General features: G+C 35.8%; 3 protein-coding genes across 3 annotated transcripts; all 3 read right to left on the minus strand.

Moving 5' to 3' along the window:
- Positions 1 to 164: 164 nt before the first annotated feature.
- Positions 165 to 13,363, minus strand: LOC110673847 (protein RRC1). Its single transcript, XM_058129567.1, has 18 exons — positions 13,205 to 13,363; positions 12,772 to 12,876; positions 12,515 to 12,647; positions 12,304 to 12,349; positions 9,097 to 9,157; positions 8,851 to 9,003; positions 8,448 to 8,561; positions 8,176 to 8,341; positions 7,357 to 7,469; positions 7,033 to 7,104; positions 6,347 to 6,568; positions 3,521 to 3,579; positions 3,315 to 3,399; positions 3,094 to 3,231; positions 2,476 to 2,700; positions 1,579 to 2,381; positions 1,096 to 1,256; positions 165 to 792 (listed from the first exon to the last, which is right to left on the minus strand). Exons 2-18 carry the CDS (start codon positions 12,844 to 12,846, stop codon positions 491 to 493), a joined length of 2,928 nt encoding a protein of 975 aa, XP_057985550.1. The 5' UTR covers positions 12,847 to 12,876; positions 13,205 to 13,363; the 3' UTR covers positions 165 to 490.
- A 2,327-nt stretch (positions 13,364 to 15,690) lies between these two features.
- Positions 15,691 to 18,830, minus strand: LOC110673871 (enhancer of rudimentary homolog). Its single transcript, XM_021837102.2, has 4 exons — positions 18,671 to 18,830; positions 17,547 to 17,640; positions 16,723 to 16,843; positions 15,691 to 16,092 (listed from the first exon to the last, which is right to left on the minus strand). Exons 1-4 carry the CDS (start codon positions 18,671 to 18,673, stop codon positions 16,002 to 16,004), a joined length of 309 nt encoding a protein of 102 aa, XP_021692794.1. The 5' UTR covers positions 18,674 to 18,830; the 3' UTR covers positions 15,691 to 16,001.
- A 753-nt stretch (positions 18,831 to 19,583) lies between these two features.
- Positions 19,584 to 22,591, minus strand: LOC110673872 (probable folate-biopterin transporter 6). The gene is made up of 4 exons (XM_058129568.1): positions 21,027 to 22,591; positions 20,713 to 20,814; positions 20,270 to 20,440; positions 19,584 to 20,190 (listed from the first exon to the last, which is right to left on the minus strand). Exons 1-4 carry the CDS (start codon positions 21,711 to 21,713, stop codon positions 19,594 to 19,596), a joined length of 1,557 nt encoding a protein of 518 aa, XP_057985551.1. The 5' UTR covers positions 21,714 to 22,591; the 3' UTR covers positions 19,584 to 19,593.
- Positions 22,592 to 22,692: the final 101 nt, after the last annotated feature.

Raw genomic sequence — 22,692 nt, forward strand, 5'->3', positions numbered from 1 at the left:
CCTCTTTCCCAACAGCTATTTGTTACGTGGATTGTTAGTGTCACAATTCAGGAGAATCCACCACATTTGGTAACCTAACACCAGCAGCACCCTCGAACAGTAGTAGCAACCAGAAAACAGAAGATTCATGGCATCAGAGAATTTATACACGTCATGGCGAAATCTGTATGCAATTTGCTGCAGCCATACATTGAATCAATCATTGAGCACTGAACAAAACCATGACGTTATACTTTTAAGGGCAAAATAAAAAACACATCTAACATATTTTAACAAGCAGCATTTTACACCCTTGTGTTGTTCCCAGGAAGGGGCATTTTCACATCATTTATCAAAACTGGAAAGACGTTCCATGGAGACACTGGTATGCCAAATTAATCTCCATTTAAAACATCCCACTTCAACACTCAGACCAACTCCATTCCATAGTATTGCATGCACCGGCATTTAGAAAGGGTCAACTCAGTCTGGCCACCATAAACCAATTAGCTCACTTTACCCGTCTCCTCCTCTCTCTCTCTCTTTCTCTACCTCTCTCTCTGTCGTGATCATCCCGCTCTTTACTCCCACTCTTTTCATGGCGATCCCTCTCACACCTTTCACTTTCCAAATCATGAGCTCTATTTCTATCCCTGTGCCTTTCCCGCTCCCTGTCAGAATCATTTTCCCTCTCATTGTCCCTGGTTAATGTTTTCCGCTGTGGGCTCTGGCTTCTGCTCTGGCTACGGTGTCGCTTTCTTGAAGATTCACGGCTACCATCCCTTCTATCCCTCCTTTCTGAAGATGTTCTCTCTGTGATGGCAAAGTGAAGGAGATAAATTTACAAACGCAAAGCATTACAAAATTGGACTTGCATGAAACTGTTGCTCATGTTATATGAATAAACAATTCATAATGCTATATTTTGCATTTTCAGTTCTCAACTATAATAGTTCTAGCACTAAACCAATAATCTAAATATGAAATCACACAAGCCCAATAAGAAAATAAACAAAGAAAAGAAATTGCAAAACTAAAACAACATATGATATGAAACTTTCTTATTAGTGGAAATCCACATAAAAGATTCAGTAGGCTTGCAAAATGGGCACTTACTACTGTTCCCAGGAACATCTTCCAATAAACCATATTCTGACTCTAGCCGTTTCCGTTGGATTGCAACTTTCCTCTCAATTTCCTCTGCACTTTTTATCCCTCGCTCCTCAAGGGATTCACGATATTCCATCAAAGCAACCTCCAAACGTCTCAACTTCTGCCTGCAATATCATAAGCAAAGTCGAGTGAAATTCAAATGGTACAACTGCACAGATTGCATGTGCTATGAACCATTATGTGCTATAAACCATTAGCAGCAAAAGGTCATAACCAAATACTGATGCTTAGAAAAATATTAGAATAAAAAAAAAGCCATAAACTCTTTATCACTTTCTAATGCAAATGACAAATCCAGGGCCTTGCAAGTGCTACATTAAAAAATACAGTACATATGAGCAATAAATAAAATACACATTCCAATGAAAAGGCAAAATAATAATAATAATAATAATAAGATATGTAATTGCACTTTAAGGATTATACCTCTGCTCTTCATTCATCCCAATGTCAGGTGGCATGGGAACACTAGCATCAGTACCAAACTCCATTTCATCATCAGCCTTACCTGGACCATCACCAACATTTTCACTTCCAGAGGACGAGTAGCTCAACCCCAAATCTCTAGCACTTCCTTTTTGCTCATCATAGCCGTCATCATCATCTCGAGCCCATTTAGAGGCTGGCAGAACTGGATCATTTTTCTCTTTCTTTGTGAAGGCTTTTAATTCAGGTTCTGGAATTGGAAAGGCTGTTGCTATAGATGTAGACCCTCTGCTTTGAGACTGCACCCCATCCTCCCCATAAAGATCCCACCCTGACAATCCCACTGGCTCCGGTTCAACATTTGTTTCTGTGTGCCCACTTGAAAATTTACTAGAACTTGAATAGCTCTGAGAAAATTTCAAGTCATTATCTAACTCATAGACCCTCTGCTTTTCTGCCTCTTCAAGACTGAGCAATCGGGCAACCATCATTTCTCTACCACCAACAAGAGATAATCCATTATGTCTGCAACGTCTTTCGAGCTCAGCAACGGGGAGACTCATTAGCTCCTTCATAGCTGCTCCTTTGCCCATTGCCAATGCAACATCTTGGTTGATTTTTCCTCCACCTGTATCTTCTGAGTTGATCTTTTTTTCTATTTCTGGTGCATCACCACATATAGAATGAAAAGGGAGAACACCTGAAGTACTTGATCTGAGAAAAGTGGCCCGTAATCCATTCACATAAGCATCTGAAAACAGAAACCAGTCTGACCATACTTGCAATACCTTCAAAACTCGTTCCTGTTGGAACCGATAAAAGGTTCACATTAGAAGAGGACACAAATGAAAGAGATGGAGAATTGAAATGAAAACAATAATAATAACTACAGATCACCTTGAGGGCCTCAGCAGTGATCCTCCCAGTGATACTACGATACAAGTCATTAAAGCTCTCCATTATGTCAGGCAGTGTGGCTTCAAATTTGGTGCGGTATGCAGAAGCATTTTTTACAGGTGCACTGCTATTATGTAGAATGTCAGAGACAAGCATGAGCCTTGCAACTTTAGTTGGAATTGGAGTTTCTTTAAGTGTCAGACTCTCTGTTAGAACTTCAACTATCTGCCACAGAAACCAAAATTTATGTGCAACATAAGTCGCCATAAAACACTTTCATTTAATAACCAACATAAAAAAAAAAAAAAAAAAAAAAAATCCTGCGTTCCTTATTTATTAACTTATTTTAATTCTTTTGCTTCCTTATTGACGAAAAAACTGTTTCCATTTCTGTTTATGGCAATTTGAATGCCATCATAATCAATGTGTCCAAATGCAGGCTAGTTGAAATGATCCATAGGTTAACATCAATCAGAACATAGCAACGAGACTCATGCCAAGCACTTTTGTCAGTTCAATGTAAAAATAAATAAGTAAATAATATAAACAGCACTTGCTTGCAACGCATGAAGCAGAGTATCAAAAAATAAAGTTAAATGCTCTGATATGAAGCAGCACCTCTCCTGCAGCATCAGCATTATCCAAAGCAAAACCCATAGCTTCCTTTATCTGACTTCTTTCTAATGTTAAGCCACGTAACATATCCTCAAACTCATCCCTCTCAGGATCAGTCAGAGTTCGTTCCGGGTCAACCCGCTGCAAAAAAGTAAATCAATAAGGAAAAAAAAAACTGAATAAGGGAAGTAATGTCACTGCCAGATATCACGATGATAATATACCCTGCTTTTTCCTGCAGCATATGTGTTACCAGACTCCTTTTCATGCTCTGGGCTCTTTGCTGTGGGCAGAGGTGGTGGCATCCATCTAGAGGGAAAGAAAAACAAAAAAAGTATCAAATCTTCATTGTTCTCCAGTACAACATAGTCATAAATTTATATGTGCCTTCCAAATTAACTAAACCAGCATCCATAAAAATGTTACAAACCTTCCACTACCAGTTATCATGATAAAAGGTTCTGTTCGCCACCTTTGAAGAGTATCACCCTGCATTCCAAGGATTCTCAAGACTCAATTTGCTCACACGCACAGATAAGTACATAACAACAATCTTTTCTCAAATTATAGAACAGAACATTATAAGCATTACAATAAAACAAATGCCAAGGCAGATGGTCATGACAAGAATAACATCAAAATAATAATACTTATTTGAAATGAAAATAATGTGTCCCAGAATCCCTTAGATTAGGGTTTCTGATCCAAGAATTTAGAAGAGAAGAAGAGATAGCAGCGAATATAGATGAGAATTAGAGAAAAAGAACAGAAAATAAGAGAGAAGAGTATTCATTATTGATCTTCAGTGATGACCAATTATACAGGTACATTTCCTATTTATAGTGCAATCCTAAAACTGTTCTAGTAACTCCGTAACTGCTTAACAACTTCAGTTATACTTCCAACTCAGGCCCTCTAATCTACTCCCTAACTGCTTAACTAGTTCAGTTATATTTCCAGCTCAGTCCCTCTTATCTACTTATGTAACAGTAGCCCTCCCTTTAGAACCTTCTTGACCCCAAGAAGGTTGAAAATCTAGAAATGAGCCTAAAGGAATGAAGGTTGCAATCTCAGCTGGTACCTCAGCCAGAGCTTTGTTGGTGAGCATTGGTTGCAACCTCTGTTGCAGCAATATAACACTGGAACCAGCAACTTGGAGAGCATTTGGCAAACAAATAGCTGAAGCAAGGGTCTGATTTTCTTCCTCTTCATTTCAAACTCATTCTCTTTGAGCAGTAAATCATTGCAGTATCCGAAGGAAAACATCTTCTTCCTCTACCTTCTCCTAATTTCAAACTCAGCATCTTTGAGCAGTAAATTATTACAATTTCTCAATGCTAAGACACTGCTACCAATTTTTACTTCATTACGCATGAAATAGTCATCTTCCGCATTGACAAATGATGACAAAGATTCCTCAAGTCAACTTCCATTTCCATAACTTGTTTGTTTAGTAATCTCAACAACAACTTGTATCAACTGCACCAACATATCTTACTTGGATAGGACGTCGATTGTGCAAAGCTCTGGTGGCCATAGCGTCTTCTACAGAAGTTGTATATTTAGAAACACAACACCCTTCATTATCTAAAATTGCAACACTTTAATTAGGGAGCTTGATATCCATGTCACCATGAATTCCAATTGGATTGTTTTCCTGACTTAATTTCATGAGTTCCTCAACTATATCCTCCATTCCTTCATCCTCAAACCTAATACATAATTCCTTCTCAAATTCCTCCCACAACAGATTAGCCTTTCCCTTACTCCAGTTATGAAACCAAGAATCTGTCCTATCTATTAAAATAGAGCAGCAATTCTCATTCTTTGCTCCCTTGGCACTTTATATATATCAAAATAAATACTTCTAACATTTCCTAAGCCAAACCCTAGGTGCACTACCATCACAAGTGACTAACTCGATATTAGGCAGTAACCCTGCTATCTCCCCATTTCCCATAGCAGAAGAAACACTTACTTGCTCTCTTTGAATTCCCTTAGCTGGCTCCTTTGGATTTCGTAGAATCCCCTTGCTGCCTTGCCCTTATTGAATCGCATTCCCTTCACTTCTTCATTCACAGTTCCCTTCCCTTTATCAGTAAAAAAAATCCGGTCATTATAGTCTTCATCTCATCCATTATTATTTTTCTCATTTCTTCCATTTTCTGTTCTCTTTTCTTATCAATATCTTCTGGCATGATCGGCTTCTTCTCCTCAAGCTCATCCATTCTAATGGCTTCTTGACTCATCACCGTACTCCTAGGCATCTTGCGACACCAATGGAATGAATTGGAAGCAAAGCCCACACGTGAAGAACTTCAAAAAATAAAAAACAAAAAATAAAAAAACATGAAAGGGTAGAAATCTGATTACCCAAAAGCAGAATAGGAACTCAGATAAAGGAAATTTTGAGGGAAAATCAAGAAAATAGGAAGAAATTCAAGAATAGGGTTTCAGTATAATATGGAGTTTCAGGAACTTCAAGAAACAAAGAAAATCAAGAAATAATAGAGATCTGATTCTTGGAAAGTAGAAATTTTGAGGAAAAAAAAAATAAGAACTCCCAACAAAACCCTAATTTCAGGGTTTGTACCTTGAAGAAAAACTGACAGAAAGAAGAAAGGAGAAAGGAAAAAGAAATAGAGGGAAGAACGGGAAGAATTTCAGGGAGGAAGGGAGAAGAATTAGAGAAAGGAAGAAGAAGAAGGAGAAGAAGAAGAATAGAGCGAAGAAAGGAAGAAATCTTAGAGAAGAAGAAGAAGAATTAGAAGGAAGAAGAGAGGAAGAGAGAAGAACATAAGGAACTTGGTATTTGGGAAGTGTGATCTGCCATAGATTCAACTCCCATGAAACAATTTCCAGTGGTTGCCCACTGATCTAACAGCTCAATACCAATTTGTCACAGAATCCCTTAGATTAGGGTTTCTGATCCAAGAATTTAGAAGAGAAAGGAGAGAAGAAGAAGAAGAAGAGGAAGAGGTAGTAGAGAATAGAGATGAGAATTAGAGAAAGAGAATAGACAATAGGAGAAAAGAGTATTCTTTATTGATCTTCACTGACAATTATACAAGTACATTTCCTATTTATAATGCAATCCTATAACAGTTCTATTAACTCCCTAACTGCTTAACTACTTCAGTTATATTTCCAGCTCAGTCCCTCTTATCTACTTATGTGACATAATGCTTTTGAGAATGACCAACTTTGTATTTCTGCCTCCAAAGGCACTTGAGCTGAACCATGTAAGAGGATGTACCTGAGCAAAAGAATAGAGCCTCCAAACATAATATGTATGTTCCTTTGAGCCAAGCTCAAACAAAAACTTGAAAAGAGGATTCCCACGGCCCCTTTCCATGATAGCTTGTTCAAAAGCACATCCTCCATCCAAAACATACAGAGCCATTGTATCAATTACATGGCGGAGATGATCATCATCAGGTGGAACAACCATTATATCAGGAACATTTGGAGTAAGAACCTACACATGAAAATCAAGCCATCAACAAGATATGCACTAAGCATAATAAATCCGAATCTTCACAAATGAAAAAACCATTAAATAAGACAGACATGTTTCCAAATCTGGTTACCTGAATTCAATCACTGAAAATAAGAATGGATCATAACAAGATGTTATTAAGCCCACTATTCAAATATCAATTAAAACATTTGATTTTTTGTTTTTCAACAAAATTAATCATTTATATCACACTTGAAGCATATATATGAATCAACATCTACTGCTTATGTTCAAATTAGAGTGCCGCTCCACAATAGTGGCATATCCCATATCAGCTCCAAAATGAATTCATGCAATGGAAAAAAATGGAAATTCCTCACTCACAATGTTTTTTTTTCATTTCATTTTCATAGGGCATAGAGTTGTGAAATATTATGGCTCAATTATAAAATAAAGCAGGCAAGATAAATTTGTGAACTTACCAGTTCAGAGTTATGATTTGGGACCGAAGTTACTGGCGGACCTGATGGACCAGAGAGAATTACAGTGGCACCCTATCAAACAGAAGTTAAATGTCTCAGAATCACAGCACATGGAGACAGAAACCTATTCTCTGAGTTGCAGACTTGACTATTATCAAATGATGAAACATTGGCCGCTCCCTTTTTCAAGAGGAAATTAGTATGAAAACATCATGTTCATACTTATATCCATGCACCACAAAATGTAAATAATTCAAGAAAAACAGCAAGCTCATAAATCGACCAAATATAAACTTCAGGAGTTCACATGAACATGTAACAGACCTCTTTACTCCTGATGGCCATATGTCCTGGTGGTGGAGCAGGCAGCGCCTGTGATGGAAGAGCTACAGATTTACCCCACCCGATCTTCAACTCGTATTCATACACAACAACTCCTGTGACATGAAATATTTCTCTACAATCACATTTGTGTTTTGATGTATTCACTACATTTGAAAGCAGCTATCATATAATGGCTTTGATGGCAATATTATCACATAATGATGCATAAAAGTGTGGGACTTTTAGCATTCAGCAACCAAACTGCCCAAGAAATTAAAAAAAAAATCATGCACATAACAAAAAAGCCCTTTTCCCCTTTCTTGACACTGGCTAAAGGAATTAAGTTCACCAAGCTGCAATTTTTTAGTTTCAAAAAATTGTTTAGAAAACATTTGTTGTACATGATAATACCAAAAAAAAAAAAATGGCAAAGCACATCAATAATAAATCGTGACACTTGATAATGCAGCACACTGAAACAAAGCAAGTAGCTGTTCAATTACAAAAAGGTAATGCCTCTTTCAAAAACCATATTCTCCCAAGTCTCATCATTACTTGTCTTTTCAAAGGAATAAACAACTCTTGTCTTTTGCAACCATTCTACCTACATTTTTCCCCTTTTCTTCATTTTGAAAATTTTATTCAGCTTTGGTAGACAAAGAGCCAAAGCCATGTCATGTTACATTCGTCCCAGACTCCATACCAACAAATGGCACAGGTACCTTGGGGCAAAGTGTCAAGTCCATGCAACAGAGAATTAGAGACCCAAGAATTCAATAAAAAGGTTACATTACATTTAAATAATAATAATAAAAAAACCTTGCATTTCATCTTTTGCAGCCTGTCCATCAGCTCTATTCATAAATGCTACAAATCCACAATTTCTTTGTCGTCTTCGCTCTTCTTCTGTTCTAGGCCACATTATCTTCACACTAGCAATAGGCCCAAATCTTCCAAAAGTCCGCAGAAGAAAATTCTCATCAACCTAGATATAAGAACAAGAAAAAATTAGCATTGTTTGAAGGCATAAATAATGACGTGTTAATGAGTATTGAGTCACAAGACAAGAAGTATCAAAATAACCGGCCCACCTGTGGAGAGAGATTCCCAACATAAAGATTAGTAGTTTGTGGATCACCATCATCAAATGATCCCTTTCCGCTTGGATCAAAGTCATCAGGCAGTTCATCAAACCTACTAGATGGCTAGAAACAGAGCAACCTTATTAAAATGTTGATCCATCACGCATGTTTCTGAGAGATGGAAGATCCAAAGAGTAATACAAAACATAATACTGTAGGAAGCATTATCACATATACCAAAAGTTGATTGGGATAACCAAAAAACAAATTTAAGGAAGAAGGTAAAGAATGTATGTATCTATCAAAATTTGTGAGTATAATTTGGACGAGAAGCATTGAATGACAAGATTTTGGAATCAATTTGCCCATTTTCAAAAGATTACTCATGTTGAGGGGGTGAGGATTAACTTACAGTAGAAATCTCAGTGGCACGCCCATCACGCCAGCGCTCACGTTCCTGATTTCGCCTCTCCCTCATCTCATGTTCATGCTTCAGTTCCTCCATGAAATGATCTATATTCCGAGTCTTCCCTTTTTCCTTCTCCTTTGGTCTTTCCTCCTCCTTCTGTAAAGTAATGAAAGGAATATGTACATTACAAACAAAAACTTCCTAAAAACTAATAGAATTGGATGCCACAACTTCTATCAAAATACTGACCTTCTTCTCAGATTCTTTTCCCTTGACTGCCATGGGAGGTGGCAGAAAAGATGGAACATACCTGCAGAAGCAATGTTAAAGATAAACATCCTGGTCAAAGACTGACACATAATTTGGCATTACAGTTGCTTGTAAACTTCCCATGTGTTTTATTCTTAACTTTTTAATGTGCATCAGAACACTAATGGAAAGTGTCTTATTTGAGTTTAATATTGGTCCCATTCCTGTTTCAGTGTACAGTGATAAAAACAGCTAGTGGACATTAAACTTTGTTTAAAGTAGCACTTAACCTCTTGTTTACAGTTAGCATATTGATTTTTCATACACAAGGGGCGCATCAAAGTGCATTCAAATACTCAAGCACTAGCTTGGTTATAAACCCAGTTTACACTATTCACCAAATTTAAACATTTCTATCATTTCACAGTTCATGGATGAAAATGAATCTTAGGGTATCTATTATTTGCAAGTATTCTTCCCAAGGATTGACCTTAGTAAAAAAATTTCCCATTACACTGTCAGAACTCAGAATAGTAACTCATAAATGGAAGTAGGTTTGCTACACAACATCAGTAGTTATGATATTGCATACTTCATAACATCATGAAGTGAAATACCTACAAAAATATGTTGAGATTCTGATTTCTCACAAGGCACTGTATAAATATTTCAGTTTTCATAGCAAAACATCTCAGCAAGTAAACACTGAAGAGATAGGAATTGAACTGCAAGTAAATGGTTAGTACTCTTCTACTTCCCTAGAGTTGCCAATACAGCAAGAGAAGAGATTGACTGAATAATATACTGCAGCCCTTTATTTTGAAATTAAGCCAAAATTGTCCTACATTTCACAAACATTTGGAAACCCTATAGCATAATAGCAATCTCAAAAGAATTCAAGAGAGTAGACCGCCACATATTGTGCTTGATGTTTCACACTTGAAAATTCATTCAAAGACATTCAATGAAGAAATACATTCACAGAAACCTCAGGGCAACATAAAGAAACACAACCGTTAAAATACAGTTTTTTAAGCTCAATTGGTCAGATAAATCCTACAGTTGACTAATATATATGCCATAGTTATTAAAGGCTCAAGGCGCACTAAGACTCAAGAGGTCCTGAAACCTAGGCGTGAGGAGCAAGGCATAGGTGCATGCCTAAGCGAGGTAAGACATAAACTCAACTCAACTCAACTCAACTCAACTCAACTAAGCCTTTATCCCAAAATTTTAATGGGGTCGGCTAGAGGTGAGACATAAAAGTAAAAAAAAAAAATTTAATTCCATAATAGTTGAATAAATGTGAATATTGCATCAAACTTCAAATAACACGAAATTAAAAAATAATAATAACTAATAATCATTCAAGTAATAATAATTTTGCAATCCAAATAAATAAATAAAAAACTAATAAAAGTTTAAACTAATATATTGAAACTTGAATAATCTTTTAATGTCTCCAAACTAAAGTCAAGCAATCATAAACACATTCAATCCTCTCAATACTCATTTTCAAAATCAATATCTTTATCATCTTCCTTATCTCCAAGAACTAAAAGAGTATTAGTTTTCAAGTTAGTAGACGATACTTTTACTTTTTCTTTTGACATATATCTTGAAATAGGCTTAGATGTAACATTTTTTTAAAAAAAAAAAAGATAATAATAGAGTAGTAGTATTGACAATGGAAATATGAGAGGTCTGCGATCTTAGGTGTGCTAATTTGATGAGATTTTAATGACTAGTTATCACCACTAACGCTAATTTCAAAAACTTACTAGTGTGTCAATATAGGATTCTTATAAATCGACAAATATCAAGTTTAAGTAGTAGTACTTTTTGCCAATGAAAGTGCTCGCTAAATATCAAGCTTAAGTAGTAGTGCTTTTTACCAATGAAAGTGCTCGCTAAAGGTGAAAATAAGGAAGGCATGCCTATTTAGAGGCTTATGCCACACACCTAGGCACATAAGGCGCTAGGGTTGGAGCCTAGTGACTATTGAGGCGCGCCTTAATAACTATGATATATGCTGATACATATATAAATATTATGATAAACTTAAAAACACTACTGATTAATTGCTTAGAACAAAATCGTAATTATTATTGTTCAATAGTAAGTTACACGCACACCAAAAAAAAAAGTATGCTTCAAAGTTCAAACTACCAAAAATTTTAAATACAACAATTCAAAAGCATCTCATGACTACTAAAAATATTATTGAAGAAAGTCAATAAGGGGAAAAATTTTGGTTGGTTAGTTGTATTTGGGTTGGGGGGGGGGGGGGGGGGGGGGGGGGGGGGGGGGTGGGGGGGGGGTGTTTGTGGTGGCCGTTTTGAGATGATCACATAGTAACTCTTCCTTTTATCTCAAATAAATACCACATTCCACACTGCACCTTTCTGAGAGAATTATTTTTGAAACTTTTATATCCACTTTCTTCCTTTTATCTCATTGAAAGTTGCATTGGGGGTTGGTGATTTGTTAATGTCATATTCACTTCCCTCAATTACCACATAATTCTAAACACTGAAACTATTTCAGCCAATTATTTAATTTTTAGCAGTTTGAATACAATCTAAATGAAAATTCATGACCAATGACTTCCCAAAGGAGCAACTCAAAGTTTGATTACCAAAGATGAAGAGAAAGCATTAAAGTTCATATTCTTCAATAGTTTAATGCTGATGTTCTGACAGGATCCATGAATGACCTCAAAATAGCAAACAGACAATCTTTTTTACTTTGCACTGAAATAGATCAAGATTGACATTAAAAAATCACCAACTTTGAGACTCAAACAAAACTACAGCATAAAATATTGTGAAAGAGTGGCCAGACTCCAAATCACAAACTGAAAATCTCATTACAAAGAGCGAGTGTTCCAGGTTCCAAGATCATTTGCAGCTTCGGACACAATGAAACTAAGAGCGGGCTAATCCGAATATCAATTTAACCTCTTCATTTTTCTTTTATTATTTAGAACAAATCACAGTAAAAATCCACTTTGGCAAAACAAATGCCTTCAAGCACAACAAACAACTAAATTCATCTCCTTATATCTTTCATTTTTCAAGCCCAACAAACAAGAACTACCTCTAAGGAAATCAGCACCATATAATTGTCCTAACTCTATGATGCCTTATGAAACAATATTGTAACATGGCTAGTCAAGTTTATAATCAATCAAAAGTATTTATTTACCTACTTCCCTTTTTTGGACCAGATACCCCATCTTTGGACTTTTCACCTGCCATTTGCGAATGAATAAAAAAGGCCCATACTTTTATTAATGTGTTCGTAGAAAACTATTAATTTATCCATAGTGTGAAAAAAATAAGAAAAAAATATAATATAAAATGAAACTGTAATTTCAAAATCAATAAGCAGATAGAAGTTACACTTCCAGACTGACCTTCAGAATCAGTCTTTACTCTCTCATTTGGATTGATGGTTCCGCCTCGAACAAAAGTCTTGGACCCAGGTGCATCCCCTTGAAATGACTCCACAAACTCAGCATACAATCGAGCTGTTTCATCATCCTCTCTCTTTAGAGAAAGAGGGTTAAGAGGAAAGGAAACCAATTCATTGAGAAACTAACTTTATTTATAAATATAACAACATCAACTTTGAACTGGTCAACTGGAAACCCCCAAAAAAAAAAATGGATACCTTTTTCTTTGCTTCTTCCTCTTCTCTATGCTTCTGGAAAGGTGTCTTTTTGCGTGGAATAGAAAAGGAACTCATCTTTGCATCAATTCCTGACGAAACAATTCCCTAATATGCACAAAAACTAAAATCAGAATATGCATCTGATTCCGAACAATAAAAACCTAAACCATGTTCAAAAATCGCCAAATTTGTCATCACATTGTACGTAATTAACAAACCAATTCGATTCCAAGGGCTAATATCAATCTACAGAAGATATCATTCGAGCTACTGAAGCAAAACTAGAAATCCAATAAGCTAAAACAACTAAGATACCAAGATCAGTTTCGAAATTAACTTATCACGGAGCTACAAGAGAAAAACGAGGGCCGGGAGCAAATGTATATATGGTACCAGAGACATAGAAAAAAAACGAGAGAGATGGAGAACGAACCGAGTTGAACAGAGTAGAGCGAATTGAATCAGTGCGGCTCTCTAGGGTTTGTTCAGCTGCAAAAATGAAGGTTTCGGAGTCGAGTCAGGATGTGAAGTGAAACATACACACAGGGAGTGAAGTAACTTTTGGCATTCGGTTAGGAAACTTCTTTTAATGATAAAATAAATAAAGGAATAATTTAAAAACAACCCCAAACGTGCCATATTTTCAATTAAAACCTTATATTTATTTTTCTTGCAATGTCGTCCAAACTTATTGAAAAAAAAAAAAAAAACCAATGCGAATCATTCAGTCAATAAGCTTGCATCCTACCAGCAGAAATAACGTTATTCTTTATCAGATAATGCAGAGTCTCTGCCAGGGGATTTATGTTTGCTCCTTTTTTGCTCTAGATTTTCCAGAAATTTGTCTCTTCAACTCCCTATTAGTGGCTGGTTTGGGGGATTTGTTCCTACCTCTATTCTAGAGGCTTTCGAAAGGAGTTTGCCGATCACGTTTCAAGAGAATTTTCCCCCCTCTTCTACCTAATAAATCAGGCTTTATTTCACACGTTTCTATTTCTTCTTAGCTTTGATCGGAGGTACCTCTCTGTGATCAAGTGTTGAGATAATTTAAATTAGAATTTCGGTATTTTCTAATATAGGAAGAATCGGACTGCATGATTTTCATAGCTATTTTAATTTAGCTTCGATTTAATTCATTTCAATCTTAATTTTAATATATTTCAATCTAAATTAAATCAATTTATTTTAAATTTTAAACCAAATGACGGTTGCGTGATTCTATAAACGTAACTTTATCATTATATAATATAGTTTATTTTTAAAGGAAGAGCTCCAACAACCAAGTATATCAAAGATTAAAACCCAATGCTTAAGCTCATAGTCCCACATAATCACAGGTTTACAGATTTAACGGCCCAGAAAAATTTGTTCAACAATACAAACCAGGCTATAGGCTCAACTCCTCATAAGCCCATATGATACAAGCTTAAAGGCCCATTACTCCAACAGCCTTAGCGAATAGAAGAGAAAGGAAAGCAAGGAACGCAGTCAATAGAATAGAAAGGAAAGCAAGGTGGAAGGCAGTCGAATAAACTAGCGCTAGCCTCCACCATTGCATAGAAGAGGACCATTCGGATCTCAAATAGAAAAGTAGACCAAGCAGCTCCTCTCGGAGTCTCGAACAAAGAGGAAGAATCAAAAAGCGCTACCCCAAGAAGTCCTTACCAGAAAAATAGAGCACTGCCTTCAGTAAATCTAAGCGACAAAACTAGCGATCTACGCGAAAGTCGATGGGCAAAGCTTAAACAATATCCGCATCTAGAATCATGCAATCTTCAGGTGAGTCAGCGATAGGACCCCTGAAATGCCCATCCTCACGGCATTGATACACCCACATTGCAAGAGGTTTTGAACCAAAAAGACAGAAACCACATCAAAGCGAAGCACAACTCTTGCCGAACACAACCACATTGCAAGTTAAAAATAACAAGCTCCTTCACCATTCTACCTTTTACCTGCAAAAATAAAAGGAAACTCAACTCAACTCAATTAAGCCTTTATTTCAAAAATTTGAGGTCGACTATATGAATTCACTTTCTCCATTCTAAACGATTTTGGGTCAAATACTCATAAATATTTCTAGGTTATGTTACACCACTCTCCTCCAAGTCAATTTAAGCCTACCCTATTTTTTCTTTCTATCCTCTAACTTAATTTAATGATCTCTACTCTTATCTAACTGTAACCTCCATATTTCTACAAACCAAAATTATATACAACCTCGCCCAAAGGTTAGGAGAGCAAAATCCCGCCCGGGTGAAAGGACTCGCCCAGAGATGAGGAGACAAGTCCGGTCGAAGAAAGGATGACCATCTCTTGCTCGAAAGGACAAGGAATAGCTGTTGAAACCAACAGGATTAGAGTACAAAGTCTCTAGAACCCTGAAAACTTGATAGAGATCTCTCTATCCCACTAGAGAGAGAGGCCTCAACTAGATTAGACCTATTGAAAAATTAAATTATAAGTTAAAAACATAAATTTGCAACATACTTTTAATAATATACATATATTTCTTATTCAAATTAAATATATAAAAAAATAATTTTTAATAAAAATAATAATATATTACTATCAAGGCAAGTTTCGAGAATTTTGGACAGAGAGAACTTCTCCCCTTTCCCACCTCACACAATATCGAAAGTGGGACAAAATCAGAGAAAATTAATCAGGTGCAAGGTAGATAGGATTCAGAAATAATTGTCATCCCTAAGCAAGATAAAGACAATAAAATTACAGGTAATCGTTGTACACTGCCAAATGGCTTAAGATAAAAGTTCAAACTTGGCAGATCATATCAGAACATCCAAAGGTAAAATTGCATCCAACAATCCCTCTCTTCAGAGTGATACCATAAACAATGTGCTGTAACTTCTAAGAATAACTCATAAAGCTGCATCAAATAACAAGTAACCCAAAGTATACATGCAACAACCAATATATTTACCAGGTCAAACCTCGTAAACAATAATATTCGTCAAAAGGATACACTGACCAAATAAACAACAATAAATTCTCATCAGAAATTTAGCATAGAACAGCCAGTGTTATCACTCATATAGGCACATAGAAGCGAGAAGGAAAGAGAGGATACAATTGCCACATCAAACAAGTTGGGATTGAGAGCCAAACCCAAAATGAAAATGACAATTCAAATATGCACTTTGCAGATGGATTTAATTCTACAAAAAACTTTGGTAGAAATTAGATAATATGGTCAGTAAGCGTTTCATCTAGTGCGCCAATTTCTTAAGGTGTTGAAATGTCCGCTGTTTTATCCACTGTCTATCATATGGCAGATATGCCTGAATTGAGTGATCATAACTGCAAGCAAAAAGCAAATGGCAAATATCAGTTACTCTACCAGGCTATTATCAAGCGTGTATTCAAATTTACTGGTAAAGGCATAAAGTCAGATCACCAAACATGAAAAAGATGAGACTTTAGTTCTCTATCCCTAAAATATCAAAACATAGAATCTTACGTTAGGCCAATTCATGGCCAGGCATATTACCCGAACCTAATATTTTTCATTGGAAGAATTTCATTCCATAACACATTCAAATTTGAAACATGCAAGGGCATTCACGCATATCAATCACCAGGCTAGTTATCAGCAAATAATTGCATTGGCAGTTGTCAATGTTGTTTGGGAAGTTATTACTATTTAACATTAGCAATCTTGGCAGACATCTGAAATCTTGCTGGAGATATTCAATCTTCAAAGGAACATAGTCTTCAACCATCTCCACAGATGCACAAACAAATATCTATTTCCTTTTCCTCTTTAAAATTAAATAAGTGGCATCAACGTAATCTTCACAGATTTCTGAAGGTGTTTAATTGTTAGCTTTAAAGAGCTTTGCAATGCACATAGATAGATATATACGTGTGTGTGTGCGTGTGTGTAAGAGAGAGAGAGAGAGAGAGAGAGAGAGAGAGAGAGAGGCGTACACTAAAGCACTCATGTCTGCAAGGCCATCAATGAAATTGTAGAGATCTGCAATGTCATAAGTGATATTTCTGATGGCTGGATTTAGTTCCTTAAGTTTTCTTTCATATAGTCCACATATACCTGTAAATACACTGAGCCTTAATAAAAGGAAAGAGTTTCTAAGAATGGATGGTTTGCACAGTTACCGAAAAAAATATTGTGACAATTGGTAAGAAGCAGAAATGTTAAAACCACAGGACAGAAAACAGCAATGCCATGAAAGACTTAAAAGAAGAAAAAAAATAATGAAACTAGGAACCAATCAATTTCACATTGGCTGAATCAAAACCACCCTGCCACAACATAGCATATACTATCAAAACTATAAAAAAGTGTTAGAAAGGGAAACAGGATTCCCTCCATGGGAACTGGATGAAGCCCAGATAAAGAACAGACTGAACGATATTGCTATTATTACACGGTACAACTAAGGTTGTTAACAAATATCTCAATTCTTTTCCAAAGTAAGAGTGCTTTGGATGAAATAAAGCACATAGAATGAGTGATAGACTCCTAAGACAGACCATGAACTCATAATCCATTAGAAGAGTTACCTTGCTTTATTGCATTTAGCTTGAAACAAGTGTTTTGACAAAAAGAAATTAGAACATTAGTAAAAGAAAATTCCATGAATAGTATATCTCATATCAGATCATTATGGAAAAGGGCCTTGACTACTCTCAAGCATCGATAACAACTTCACTTATTAAATTTAAAAAAGAATGGTGACAATTACAAAGATGGTGATAGCATGATAATAAAAAAGACAATATGTATTATATACCATCCATAGCTTGACTTATCGAATCATAATCCATAAATGTTCTAGTCGATCTATTTTGAGAGGTCTGCATCAGAATGATGGTATGCCTATTTGCCTACATAAGAAAAAGTAAACAACCAGTCAAGAACTTAGCAAAATAAGAACATATGATTAATCACAAATTTATAATTCCATAAAACTCAATAGGAATTAATGATAATGTTTACATTTCTGCACATGCATAAATGGTCTGATGGACAAATTTCAAAGGTATGCACTAGCTGTAGTATTGTAAGTAACTAAGTATACTAGGACATGCAAACTAGCAGAAAGGAGCTTGTTTGCAAAATCCCTACAGCCGATAATTATGCTTTAACTTTGGTTGGTTTATCAACTACTACATAGAGTGAATTAGTAACTGGGGGAAAATAGCATTCATTGTGCTGAATTGATAAAATATAGCTCCCTTAAGCAATCCAAAATGAGAATATTATTAATATTAGATAAGCTTAGTTGAAATAATTTATTCTACTAACAAAGTGACATGCTAGGTAAGAAGCTCTGTCTCTTTTTTCCTTTTCGTCCCTCCCTAGCATCTACAAAGCCCATGTCTTCGCATCATCAAAGCCCAATCCAAACACCAGGAATCATGCCTCACAAGATTTCAGTTTTGAATAGCAAGTAAACTAGTGATGACCTCAAACCCACAAAACACCCTAGATGCGTCCGCTACCAACCACTATTATAAGCATCTCTAAAGATCATTAAATAAACAAGCGAGACAAATTCCCAAACGTAAGGCTTTCACCTTAATCAAAGCAAGCACTACCTCATTAACGATTCAAATTTCAATATAACTCACTGATTACAAAAGCAAAATACAAACTGCTATTCTTGCAGCAAAAATTTTCGTAATAAAATAAAATAAGTTTATTAAAAACCCAAAACCGAAAGATGAATTGTGGTCAATAATTACGAAAAAAAGAAATAAATTAGCGCATGTGAAGGAAGGGAAATGAGAAACCCTAACTTTCCGGGGAAAAAGTAGAAAAACCCAACTTTGATGAAAGTGTGGAGATTCGAAAGAGCAGCGCGAAAATTGATAAAAAAGGAAATGGGAACAAGAAAACAGAAAATCAAATTACCATGCGAAAATTGTCAGTACGATGGCTTCAATAGCAAGAGCAAGAATGGATTCTTTGCTTCAGCTCTACACGCAGAGAGAGAGAGAGAGAAATATAGAGAGAGAAATATAGAGAGAGAATTGACTTTTGAAGAAGAGCTCAGGAGTTTCTATGGTATATATTTAAAATTCTAAATAAATACATAACTCGTGAAAAGTATTTTAAAAAAAAAAAAACTACGAAACGGACCGTTTTATTCTTATAACCTCACTCGAATTAGATGCATCATGAATTAAAAAATGATACACTCATTATTTATAAAAAAAAATATATTATTTTTTAAATTTAAGAGTGTGTGATGAATAACTCTATAAATGAAAATATAAATACATCCAGAATATCCAATAATTTACTTAATTTCACTGTATTGTAATCACTAATTAGGGTTGTAGTCACAAATCAAAGTGGCTATGGATAATTGAGTGTTTAAGATCAAATCATTTCGATTTTGAATTTATTTTAGTTTTAATTTATTTTGAATTGAAATTATTTCTTAATTTTTTTAAAATATTAATTTAAATATTTAATTTGAAAAAAGAGAGAAAACTTATCTAGTTTTTTTATCAAATCCACAAAGCTTCGATAGATTCCAATCTAGATTAAGTTGATTGGGTTTTGAAAAAAAAAAAAAAATATATATATATATATATATATATATATATATATATATATATATATATATATATATATATATATATGAATGGGTGTATGCACTCAAATATGAGCAACAAAATCGGTTAGATGCTCAACAGAAGCTCATTTCTTACAAAAAAAAAATCATGAATTATGTGGAGTTCGTTTCTCTGTGTATCACCTGCAGAGCAAGTTCTGTTTTGATATATAATGCTGTGTTAGTGTTAGTAGCTTGTAAAGATAATAATCAACTATATTTGTTCATTATCATTCCTCTCATTCACAGGGACAAGCTGTAAGCCATCATCATCATCTGAAGTAGTTGCAGCCAAAATATCAGCTGGAATCAAATCATCCGTTTGATCAGCCTTAGGGATAAGAAAAATCAAACATAGAGTTCCAAGCCTCAAAACATTTCTTATAAGGATGACCAACCACAAGTTTCTGAAATCAGTCCTTGTAACATGCAACAAATGAAGAATAATTCCTCCACCCCATTTGGAAGACAAGGTTCCAAGGCTATCAATGCACATCAGCAGTGCAAAAAAAGTCCCTTCAATGCCTAGAGGGCATAGCCGAGTGCTTAATACGATCATTGGCATCCACCTTATTCTGCTTACGATTCGAGACACACATTCTTCAGAAATAACAAAGAATGAATCTGGAATTCCAAGGACTAAATTCCATCTCAGGATGAAGATGATATCCAGCATTCCTGATAGCCCATATAGAAGTTGGGCAAAAAAGAGTAGGTTTCTAAATGGGTAGTTTTTCAGAGCCTTCTGATATATTACAACTCCTACTATGGAAGCCATGGCACCAATTGCATAGATTATCCCAACAAACTCCTGAAAACAGGAAAATGTACCTTTATACAGGATTCAGAATAACAAAAAGAGGGTTATTTCATAGGGAAGGAGTGTGAACCTGTGAGAATGCAGGACCAGCTTTAGGATCTGTGTACCAGTAGAACTGGCCTTCATGGGTGCTGATACTGAGAGCTAAAGATAGATACATGTACAGAGATGGCTTCCAAACTTGAGTGAACTTCATTGTTTTGTACATGCCCTTCACTGCTACTCCTAAATCTTCCACTGCCTACACAATACCATATGAATTTGGCTATGAATATTTCTTTAGTTTAATAATGCAGGTTAGGCAGCAACTAACTAATATTGACCTGAAAGTCAGAGTTTCAGTGCATCTAATACCAATTTCTCTTGATTGATTAGCATCTTTCACTTAATAACAAGTATAATTAATTTACTAATTGTAACAATAATATTAAAATTAAGGTGGACTACTCGTACTTTTTTGTAGCCAAGACTTCTCAGTAAATAAATAATAAAAAGAATAAGAAGAGTTCTTACCTTCTTCTTCTCAGATCGGACGCTGGTAGATCTCACTTCATAAATTACAAAGCCCAGCAATATCAACAACGCCGGTGGGATTGCCAAGAGAACCAACGCTTTCTACAATTAACAAGCAAATTAAAGAGAGTGTATAAAGAAAACAACAGTAGTCAGAGAGGAAGAGGGATCAAGAAATGAAAGAAGAATAAGAAGAAGAAAGAACAGAAAGTCAATAAAACGCAACTTAACTGAGGTCCAAGAAAGTGGGATCAAGAAATGGAAGAAGAAGAGAGCATAGAATTAGAAAGTCAATGAAACGTAATTAAACTTACCTGAGGTCCAAGATGATGAACGAAAAAGCCACTGGACAAGTACCCGACCAAAGCACCAACAGAGGAACAAAACCCACAAAGGCTTTGCATATCTGGAGCCAAGGACCTCATTTCAATGCTATTTCTAGCAATACAAGCATCAATGGTCACATCTGCTATAGCAACCCCGGCAGTCACACCTATCAAGCAACTCAACGCCACTGCAGCCGGCAACTTCCCTAGGAGAGCAACCGTCAATGCCGAGACACATCCAAGAATCCCAGCCACCGCAAAATACGGCCTTCTTTTGTAGCCCGCAATAGGAAAAACATCAGTGAAGAGACCCCAAATTGGTTTCATGATCCATGGGATATAGTATAAGCCTATATAAAGTTGCACCACGGATGGCTGGACTTTTTGGATGTCTTTCCAATAATAATCAGTGACCACTTTGAAGAAAGATCCAGAGAAGCCTTGGCTTAGGCCGTAAACGAGAACTACTCCAAAAATGAAGGTTGGGTTTAGCTGGGAAGAGAGCATTTGTAGCCATTGAAATGGCTCCAGGAAGATCGACAAAGGACTATTGCTTTTTGTTGCTGTTTGATCCAATGGGTGATGTCCATTTTGTTGTGAGATGGGTAAAGACTGTAAGGAGGGATCATTGAGACCTTTCTTCTCAACAAGCTCTTTGGTTTCAAGAGGATCCATGCTTAGGACTTAAAGAGAGCAGGCATGCATAAGTTTCTGAAAATAGTGTTGAGGATGTCTGAGTGCTAACTATCAACAGAAGGAATGTGGAATTGAAGGACTTAAGAGTGGGTTTAGGCTGTCCAATTTTAAGCAAAACAACCACAAAGTAAATAGGTTTAGTCTTGCATATGGAAGAAATATAAGCAAAATATTAAAAACTCATCTTCATCATATGCTAGTTAATTCATTGGATTGACTGGACTAAAATAAGTAGAAGTTCTGGGGTTTGGTCAGAATAATGGTGGTGGCCATGTGCCCTTCACCATGTAATCACTCCACAAGATGACATTAGATCTTCAATTTTAAATTAGTTTAGTTAACAAACGGTCTCCACTTGCACACTATAATAGGTTAAATTATAAAACTCGTTATCCTGTTATAAGTTACCAATTCAAACCCTCAACGTAATACGTTTACTAAGAAAAAAAAAAAAAAAACCAGATAGATGAAGAGGGAACGAGTCCAACAGGTGCCTTGAGCAAGCAAGACAGATTCTATGGATGTAAAGAGTTCAGCCCCATCATGCGAGTAAAACCATTTGTAGCTACAAGCGCTGGGCTCACTTCGTTTCAACATTGAAATTTTTCTGGGTGCAATCTGCCCTTGCCTGGTTTAACGTCTTTACACTATTGATTCAAGAAAATCATAAGAGGTTTGCGCTTCCGAATACGCATATATAATAATAATAATAATAATAATGTCAATTCGTTTCCTTGTTAACGAAATCACATATTTCATGCCAAGTGGGAGAAAGAAAAAGAAGTTTTCTGCTTGCTCCAAGACAAATTATGCAAATCAGAACAAGCGATATAAGAGCTGACTTATGATGGGCTTTAGTTGACTTTCAGGCGGCCGCATGCTCATAATGTTTAGATTCCTACTAATGATCGCTTCAACCTAATGCAAGAATTCGCCTATCCTAGATTAAATATTATAC

Source organism: Hevea brasiliensis, chromosome 11 (genome assembly GCF_030052815.1).
Source record: "Hevea brasiliensis isolate MT/VB/25A 57/8 chromosome 11, ASM3005281v1, whole genome shotgun sequence".
NCBI lineage: Eukaryota > Viridiplantae > Streptophyta > Magnoliopsida > Malpighiales > Euphorbiaceae > Hevea > Hevea brasiliensis.

Coding starts and splice junctions, on each gene's coding strand:
- LOC110673847 (XM_058129567.1), bottom strand. CDS start 12,846: ATGAGTTCCTTTTCTATTCCACGCAAAAAGACACCTTTCCAGAAGCAT. Junction 12,350..12,514: donor AGTAAAGACTGATTCTGAAG/GTCAGTCTGGAA, acceptor CGCAAATGGCAG/GTGAAAAGTCCAAAGATGGG. Junction 7,470..8,175: donor TGCAAAAGATGAAATGCAAG/GTTTTTTTATTA, acceptor TTCATGTCACAG/GAGTTGTTGTGTATGAATAC.
- LOC110673872 (XM_058129568.1), bottom strand. CDS start 21,713: ATGGATCCTCTTGAAACCAAAGAGCTTGTTGAGAAGAAAGGTCTCAAT. Junction 20,815..21,026: donor TTCATCATCTTGGACCTCAG/GTAAGTTTAATT, acceptor TGTTAATTGTAG/AAAGCGTTGGTTCTCTTGGC. Junction 20,441..20,712: donor TCCGATCTGAGAAGAAGAAG/GTAAGAACTCTT, acceptor GGTATTGTGTAG/GCAGTGGAAGATTTAGGAGT.
- LOC110673871 (XM_021837102.2), bottom strand. Junction 16,844..17,546: donor GATAAGTCAAGCTATGGATG/GTATATAATACA, acceptor GTGTATTTACAG/GTATATGTGGACTATATGAA. Junction 16,093..16,722: donor GCAGACATGAGTGCTTTAGT/GTACGCCTCTCT, acceptor TTTTGCTTGCAG/TTATGATCACTCAATTCAGG.